At 48.9% G+C, this 9,330-nt stretch overlaps 1 protein-coding gene across 1 annotated transcript; it reads right to left on the reverse strand.

The window, feature by feature from the left end:
* Nucleotides 1–427: 427 nt before the first annotated feature.
* On the reverse strand, nt 428–1,501 carry ATOH1 (atonal bHLH transcription factor 1). The gene has a single exon (XM_006164499.1). It carries the CDS (start codon nt 1,499–1,501, stop codon nt 428–430), a length of 1,074 nt encoding a protein of 357 aa, XP_006164561.1.
* Nucleotides 1,502–9,330: the final 7,829 nt, after the last annotated feature.

Here is a 9,330-nt window from a genome sequence, read left to right on the forward strand (position 1 = left end):
CACGTGAGTACGCGCAACACACAGGGATAAATGCCCAGGGCATGAAATAAATTAAACCCAAACCAGCGACAGAGAACAAGATGCGACGTTTTAGCAGCGTATTGGCAGCAGGAAACTAGAATGGTGATGCCACGTGTGAGTACCTAGAATTACACTTTTTGATCTATCTATGGGGGGAGCGGAGGTGGGAGGGAGGGGCACAACTTTAACCACGTTTTCATCAAACAGTATGGACCCTAGGACGTTTGGGGTAGCGGCGGCATTTGCAAACTATCAAACGTAGCTGCCATCTGAAGCCAAGTCGTTGCTAAACAACGACCGTCGCAGAGCAAAAATTAAAGGGTCCGGGGATCTTTAGCCGCGGGGCTTCTCGCGCACTGGGAAAGGGCGGGTTAATCTGTCTCGGTTTTCAGGATTCTGTCCCCTCCTAACTTGCCTCGTCCGAGTCACTGTAATGAGAATGAGGGGAAAACTCCCCGTCGCTTCTGTGGGATCGGGGAGAAGTTTTGCTACTTTCCTCCTGCACTGGCTGCAGGATGCCCCCGGGCAGCGAAGGCGACAAGTTCTTTTGCGCCATCATCGCTGTCAAGGCGCTGTCCTCAAAAGCCGAGAAGTGCAGAGCGTCCAGGGGCACTGAGTACCCTCCCGCAGAGGCCGGGGCCGAGAAGCGAGTCCGGCAGCTCCCGGACGGGGTGGGCCGCGGGCCCCCTCCCGAGGCGGGCTGAGCTCCGGCCGCGGTCGCGGTGCCCGCCCCGCTTTCGAAGGAGGCGGCGGCGCGAAGGTGGTGGTGGTCGCTTTTGCAGGCAGCTGGCGGCGGCGGCGGCTGTTCCCCGCCGCTGGGCGTTTGCAGCAATTCGGACAAGGCGTTGATGTAGATCTGGGCCATCTGCAGGGTCTCGTACTTGGACAGCTTCTTGTCGTTGTTGAACGACGGGATAACGTTGCGCAGCTGGTCGAAGGCGTGGTTCAGCCCGTGCATCCTGCGCCGCTCCCTGGCGTTGGCCGCCAGCCGTCTTTGCTTCTGCACCCCGTTCACCTGTTTGCTGGAAGGGGCCCGCTGGCGGCTGCAGCCCAGCTCGTCCACCACCACCGCGCCTTTCAGCTTGCACAGCTGTTCCCGCACTTTCACCGGCCCCGGGCTTTTGCTGCTGCCGCCGCCGCAGCCGCTCCTCCTTACCAACTCCCCACCACCGTCTGCCTCGTCCCGGGGCGCCGCCTCGTCCCGGGGCGCCTCGGAGGCACCCAGCTCGGGAGAGTGCAGCAGATACTGGGCGGCGCGTGCCGTGCAGATGCCCTGCAAAGTGGGAGCCAGCCAGGCGCGTGGGTCGGTGCTGTCCAGGAGGGACAGCTCGGCTGGGTAGACGGGGTGCTCTCTCGCCTGCAGGGTCGCAGGTGGCTGCGGCGGCGGCGGTTGTGTAAGGTGGTGTGGCTGGGGATGGCGATGGTGGTCCCCCAACTCCTTCACTTCAGCCCACTCTTCTGCATGCAGCAGGCGGGACATTGCACTGCCAAGGCCGGAGGCGCAGGGTCGGAGGAGGCACCAGTACAAGAGCTCAACCCCCCAAAAAACCCTTCCCGGGTTTCTTCTGCTACGTCTCACTTTTTTCCTCCTCGGCCCTCCCCCACCCACTCGGAGATCACACACCAGGTCGCGTGCAACGAAGCTTCTCCGGTTGCTCAAGGCGCTGCGCCCCTTTAAAAAGCGGCACGCGCCAGAGTGTCTACCCCCGCTCCTCTCCCAGCCCCCTCCTCGCGCCGGTCGCGTGTCTGCTCAGCCAATGGAGGGGCCGGCGGGGGGCATTCAGAGACCAATAACAGAGAAGTTAACAACCAATCAAAGAGTTTTTACCCGGAGCAAAGTTCCTGCGAGCGGAGCGCCCGGGCGCCCGCCAGTTTCTTTCTTTTTTTTTTTTTCCCCCTCCTTCCCACTTTTAGGTTCGTCAAATTCATATGTTAATTGCGGGGCTGTAATTCGACTCTGGTGTGTGTCACTGCCCCCGGGCGAGGGTGCTGGAGCCGGTGTGGCCTGCCCTGGGCTCCTCCGGGACTTCTCCGGCGGCCCTGGCGGCTGTGGGCCAGGCCGGGCGCACCCGGGGCCGGGAGGGCACCAGGAACGGAGAGAAGTCCGCCTGCCTGTGCTCCCAGCTAGGACCCCAGCTCCGGCGAGCGTGCCCAAACATTTACAGTGGCTCATGCATACGCACAGCGAGATCTGCGCCAGTCTCACCTATTCGCTCACGGATAAACAATTGCCAAGTGGCGTCGGTCATGGCGTTGGTCACTTAAAATCATTGTTAGAATAAAAGAAAAAGGAAAGCCAAATCCATACCCGAATGCGTCTCTTAATTTTATCACGTCTTTTCAGCGCACGCTCCGGATTTCAGTTCTCCGTTCTGTAATTTTTTTTTTTTAATGGAAAGGAAAGCTGTGATATAGTTACAGTATCCCAAACGCCAGATCCCCAATCTCCTCCCCGAGATTCGGGCCAGCTAGGACTTGTGGAAAGTGCCCTTCAGAGTGTCACCTCGGGGCTGCAGATGGGACACACGCAGGAGGGCTCCACACAAAACGCAGATCAGGGGAAGGTGCCCAAAGAAAAACCGGTCCCCATGTTCCCTGCAATTCTGAACACTTCCGAGGGACAGAACCTTCCGGAGCCCTTGGTTTACTGGCGAAGTGGCTTCGACAAACACCCAGAAACCGCAGCTTCAGGCTCCTCCCCAACCTCCCCCCCCCCCCCCTTTAGTTAGGGCGTGTTCATCGCTTCTTAAACCTGGGAGGTCCTTGGAGCTGCGATGCCAACTCCCAGGCCAATACTCCCCCGCCCCATTAGTCCTGGCCTGGTCCATTCGCCACAGGGGGCCAATCAGAAGCTCCCCGGCCCGGCACGCCCCAGTCTGGGCTCCAGCCCTGGGAGCTCTTCAGCACCGCCCCTGGGGAAGGGCCGTGGGATGCAGCCAGTTGGTGCGACTGCTCCTTTCGACTTTGGCGGTGGCTCTTACCCCGCAAGAAGCCTCTTCATTCTCTAGAGATGGTGGAAAGAAGAGCCAGCAGAGCTCTTTGGAATCTGTCTTTGCAGTGTTCAGAGGTGGCTCTGAGTTGTTCCCGTATATATTCGCTGGAACTTGATCTAACCTGCCATCCGGAACTTCTTGGACAGAATTTCCGGGATTGGACAGGAATGTATCTATCGTCAATAAGGATAGAGAAGGGTGTGCTGGAGTGTTGAAACTATGCCTAACACGTCTGTCATCCCTCACCTGTCTCTTCTTCAACCTTGTTTAATTGCTGGTGTGTAGGGATGGTCCTGGGCCGCCTTACCTTAACCGCCAGAAAGCCCAGAGCTAGATTCTTATGTGCATGTTTAGGCTTCGTTATAATGCTGAATAAAGACACATAAACCCAAAACTATCCAAACTTAATCGAAAATCACACATAAGTGTAAAGAGAAAGTCAGGCCTACTGGTTAAGGGAGCCAGATCCCACATGGCCCTCCTAGGTTAAAATCCTGGCCCCTGTGCTTGACAGATTTGCCTGGTGGCTGTGTTTGTGGTGGCCTACATCCTGATGGGATGGAGAAATGAGGGAGATGGGATCGCAGGGTGACCGTGCCCCATTGGGGGGTGTTTTCTCCCTCTAGGTCTCCCTGGTAAACCAACTGCTCAGTGGCTCTCTGGCAATTGAAAGAGAGAGAGAGAAAGAGAGAGAGAGGAGATGAGAGGAGAGAGAGAGAGAGAGGAAAAGAAAAAAAACCAGAAAAAGTCAGTGTCTTTGGGGAAGAAAATTCTCCAATTTTTTGGTGGTTGGATTGGGTACAGTTGAAATCAATGAACAATTCTGTTAGTGTAAATAATGCTACTTTATAAAATGTGCTAGTTTAAAATATAATTGCTAGTAGCTGCAGGTGCCTGAAATGGAACTTTAATAAAAGAATTGCTGTACATACCCACCACCTATATGTATAGCAGTGTAAGCTATTAGAGCCAGCAAGTACTATCATCTATATTGCCTTATTCCTCACTTGTGGGCTTTTCCCAGCTGTATCAGCTGCAAGTGACCTCAGGAATTCTTTCACAGACTGTCACAACCAAAGGTGTGGGGTCCAAATTTTCCTTTGGCTTGCATTGTCCAAACATTTCATCTTGATTTATATTGTGATTTCCGGTTAACATTAATCATTGTATATCAACTTAACTAAGTAAGTAATGTAAGAATCTGGGACACTCGTTCATGAACCTGTTTCCGGGTCTGCTTGGGTCTCATCCAGAGTGCATCATTTCCATAATATGGTAAGTTGGTTTTGTGGCCCCATCCCCAAACCCAGGGCCTGATGTTATATCTAGGTCAAGGTGAGAACTTGCACAGTTAGTTCATATCCTTTGGTTGGGAGTTCAGTCTCTGACAAGGTCCAGTAGCATGCTGTGACCTGCTCTTAGAAAGGCCAATAGTTCTCTGGTCCAGACGGCAGACCTTGCACCAAGCACTTGGGTTTTTGCGGTGACTCGTCTATGGGAGCTAGCAGAAGCCTGTGTATGCATGATTACATTCAGCAAAGACCCTGGCACCATGGGATCTGCTCAGTCATATGATCCAAGTGACAGGGATGCTTGTCCCACTGCTTACGTTCACTGCAAAGTTCCCCTCAAAACTATTTGCCGTCTAAATCAGCTGGTAAATGTCTGAGCTGTATTTCGAAATGTGACATATACCTTCTCCAAAATCCAAAGAGGATAACCAGGTATTATGCTTTTCTTAGTGGCAAGAGGTGCAAGAAACAATAACTTGCCCTTTTCTTTGGCGGTGTCTTAGCACGTCATGAAATCATGAAATCCTGAAAACTTCACTAATTTGACAGGATTAAGGGTTAACTTTATTATTAATCTCCTGACTACTGGCCTACATATGCCTCACAAAGGCATTCCTTATTAAAGCCACTCTCTGCCCCCCAGGTTCAATTAAATGGACATCCTTAGTAGAATGAACTACTATGTGCAGAAGACCCAGATAGTTAAGGTTCCTTTATTATTGAATTATGTTGTGAAAGAAAGTTAACATCATCTTTGGTCAAGATTGTGAAGGTATACTATTGTTCATTCCAGGTAAATGCTAGCTGCTTCTCCTTTTTTTTTTTTTTTTTAAACTGTACTTTATTTATTTTTATTGGACCAGAGGAGGACAGAGTAAGTGAGTGAGAGAGAGAGAGAGAGAGAGAGAGAGAGAGAGAGGGAAAGTGAGAAAGCTAGATGCCAGATCTGGGATTCAAACTGTTGGTAAGCCATGTGGGAGTCCAGCGCCCCTGCTCCCCTAACCACCATGCCATCTGCCGGCCCCAATGCATGCTAGCTGCTTATAATTATCCTTCCTGATAAATTCACCAGATCAATAGCTCCCTAATAAGTGTAATACTGGGTCATTGGAAAAGGCATGACACACTTTTGCATAGAACACATAGAAAAATACTTCATGACTCTGCTGATGACTTACTAGAAGCCTAGCAGCTGAGTTTCTTGTCACCACTTAGTGAAGTTCCCAGAAGTCTACTGCCATCTGCCATGAATCACCTGAATTTTGCAGGTGTCAGACTGGCACCTGATGAAACAGGCACATGCTGGAGACTTCATTCTGCATCCCTTAGTGGTATGCACTTTTTATGACAATGAATTATTTTATTCAACTTTATTTATTTATTTATTTATTTATTTATATTTGACCAGAGAGGAAGAGAGAGAGAAAAAGAGAGTGTATCAGGGACTCGAACCACCATCAGCCATGTGGGAGTCCAGCACTCCTAACCACCACACCACCTGCTGGCCCCTGTGGTACACACTTTTGAGAGTAATATTAAATCTCTGTGGTTCCATCTAGCATGAGGCATTTTTCTGATTTATCACTTCAGAAGCTTTCGTTTGACTCCTTCTGCCACTATACTATGGCTTTTGTTCCAAGAGTTCAGGAGCAAATGCGAGATTTGACAGCTACCAAGCACATCCTTCTAACTGAGGCTCCTAGGGATGGGAAAACGGGCCACAGGCTTTGTGTCCCTTCGACCTCTGTCAGGTGAACTCGGGCAGGTGAACTTGGGCGGGATTCTATTTCTCACCTGCCTTTCATATACTCCCATTGTAACAAAAGATCCATGACAGCATTTGGGTTCTCCTGGGTTCTCTTGGTGTCACTGTCAGCTCCTAGCTTACCTAAAAAGACCTTTAATATTTGTGTATTTTTATGTCCTAGGTATACTGTGGTAACCAGTTGTAGGTTCATTTGCAAAAGAATTGGAATCCTTGAGGGGATCTGGCATTCTTTTCCATTGATAGGTTCAAACTTAAAAGCTAAGAAAAGATTAATGATTTTTCTTTTTGTGTGATGGTCATTTGCCTTACCTACTTTTGGTCTTTTCTGGTTATGTAGATCAAACAATATTCTTGTTGGTTACCTTTATTTATTTATCTTTTTTTCTTCCCTTTCTTCTTTTCTCTCTCTTTCTTCTTTCTTTCTCTTTCTTCCCTTCTTCCTTTCTTTTTATTTCTTTTTCTCTTTTTTCCTTTCTTTTTCTTTTCTCTCTTCACTCTCTTTTTTTTTCTTTTTCTCGTGCTCTCTTTTCTTTCTTCTTCTTTTTTTTTTTTTCCTGCTGGGGGTGTTTGTACTCACCTGGGAGAGTAAGAGAAAGAAAGAGAGAGAGAGACAAAGAGAAGGAGAGGTGAATCCTCCCCCCCTTAGGGAATGGTCACACCACAATCCCTTCTCCTTCATCTCTCCCTCCTTTCTGGATGTTGGGCATGTATGCACACATACCTGGTGTGTTTCTCAGCCCAGTCTGAGACTTGAACTGTGCGGTCAGCCATGCAGATTCTGACTGCTCTAACCATTAGACCACAGAGCTAACTCCCTGCATATTTTTTTCTATTGGTGTTATAACACATATTTCAGTCAAGGTTATCCAGGGAAATAGAACCATGGGATATTTAAAGGTATATGTATTTACTCTAAGAAGGGTGCTCACACAATTGTGGAGATTTGCTGTTCTGAAATCCAGAAGGCAGGCCAGCAGGCTGGAAACTTAGGTAGGAGTTAATGTTGTAGGTTTGAGGCAGAACTTTTTCTTCTTGGGGATCCTCATATTTTGCTCTGCAGGCCTTCAACTGATTAGAGGAGGCCCACCTATATTATTAAAGGTAATTTCCTTTGCGTAAAGTCAACTGACTGTAGCTATTAACCACACAGCAACACCTGGATTAGCGAAATTCTCCAGAATCCGTAAATGTCACTTCACACGGTGAAAGGCACTTGCAGATGTGGTTAAGAACCTTGACATGGGGAGATTTTCTCTGTGGACATCTTTTGGGGACCCATTATTCATTAAGTTACTACTCATCTGTTGTACCTGGAAACTATTGCCGCAGATCCCTGAGAGTTAGGGTCTCTGATTTCCATTCTGGCATTTCTTGCCAATCTATTGTAGGAGTTACATTTACCTGGCCTCTGACAGTGGAGCAACTCCACCAGTCTCTACTATTTCAGGATTCTTTTCTTTAATTTTTTTTTTAGAATTTTTTTATTGCAATTTAATTAATTAATTAAAAATTTGACCAAAAAGGGACAGAGAGAGAGAGAGAGAGGGAAAGTGAGGAAGCAAGCTGCCAGGTCCAGGACTCGAACCACGGTTGACCATGTGGGAGTCCAGCACTCCTAGCCACCATGCCATCTGCCGGCCCTCAGAACTCTTTTATTGTGAGGGCACCAGATAGCTCATTCCATGGCAACTTTCCTGGTGGTACACCCTAGCCTAAATAGGACAGATTCATTTTCCCCATACTGTATGTTTCTTTTTTATTTAGTTGAGAGGATGTCCTCTGGGATCTCTTGGGAAACACAGTCAGCTAATGAAGTCTTTGGTTTTAAGCATTAAATGATTTCAAGCCTATTATCTCCTTTCTAAAGCCTTTACCCTCTTTGCTCAAAAATTTGACAAGGCTGTTCTGCTGTGCCACCTCATAAACTCAGTGATTATCCTGAGTTTAAAAAGAATAATCCGCCCCAGCATCACATCAAGGACTTCTAAAACATTAAATCCCGAGAGTCTCCCCTACTCCCCTGTTAATTAACTCTATTTTCAATCTTAACTGACACCTGTCACCCTAGCCCACTCCCCTCAAAGTTGATTCTAAAGCATATACTCTGGGTTCCTGTCAGTAGATATCAGCTAGGGGGTGAGAATTTTTTTTTTTTTTTTGAGAGATTTTTCACTGTAGGGCGCGTGCGCTCACTAGACAGACAGAGAGAGACATAGAGACAGAAAGCGAGAAATCACCCCCCAGGGGGGATGGTCACGCCGCAATCCCTTCTCCTCCATTCTCCTCTCGGGATCTTGGGCACGCACGCACACGCGCCTGGCGTGAGTTTTAAGCCACCGGGTCCGGGACACGAACCGCGGTCGACTACGTGGGAGTCCAGCGACATAGCCATTACGCTAACTGCTGGTTCCCGGGGGTGAGAAATTTTGAGTGAATAATTCCTTTGCTTCCAAAATAATGACAGTCCTGCACCAGGTGAACCATGGTGAGATTTGGCAATAGCTTTGTGCCTATAAACTACAAGAAAGGTGGGTCAAATCTCAAGGAAAACAAGTACAAGACCATCTTGTGAGGCATCTTACATGCCGTCTCTGCCTGGTCTCTAGGCCAGGGAAGTTGGCTGTACTAGAATAGTGGAGAGCGAATCTCTCCTGTTGGCCGAATTGGTTCACCAGGATAGGAGGATCTGAGCACATCCACACATATGTCTCCATTCCAGTTCACAGGTTCTCATTTCCTGTCTACCAAGGCCTTGACTCCGGCACAGTGAATTTGCCAGGGCTGTGTAGTAAGCCTTCTGTGCAATTCTGCTACTCTACAATCATGTCTAGTTTTCAGCCTGTACTGCCCTCTGCCTGCAGTCAATGAGGGTGTCATGGAAGTTTTCTGCAGTGTGGGTTGTGTCCTGAGTTGTGGTCATGTGACTTGCGTTTACCCTCCTTTTGTCCAGTGGTGTCATACTTACAACCTGCCGTCTCTGCAGACTTTCGTGACAACCACTGCTGCTGTGTCTCTCCATCGGGAGACAGTGCATAAACCCAGTATCTACCCCTCTTCCTCCTGCCTTCTGTCCCAGTTCACCACAGAGGAGACTCTTAGTATTGGTGAATCTACAGTTTGTCAGGGGTGAACGCAACCTGCTTTGGACCAACAATGCAGTCTTTGTTGCTATCTGGTCAGTGAGTGGTCCAATCCCGAAATCCTTCTAGGGTTATGCATCCTGGACCACTACTAGCACAAATGATTTTAGCTCTGG

The sequence above is a fragment of the Tupaia chinensis genome, unplaced genomic scaffold (assembly GCF_000334495.1).
Source record: "Tupaia chinensis unplaced genomic scaffold, TupChi_1.0 Scaffold143631_1, whole genome shotgun sequence".
In the NCBI taxonomy this organism is placed as follows: Eukaryota; Metazoa; Chordata; class Mammalia; order Scandentia; family Tupaiidae; genus Tupaia; species Tupaia belangeri.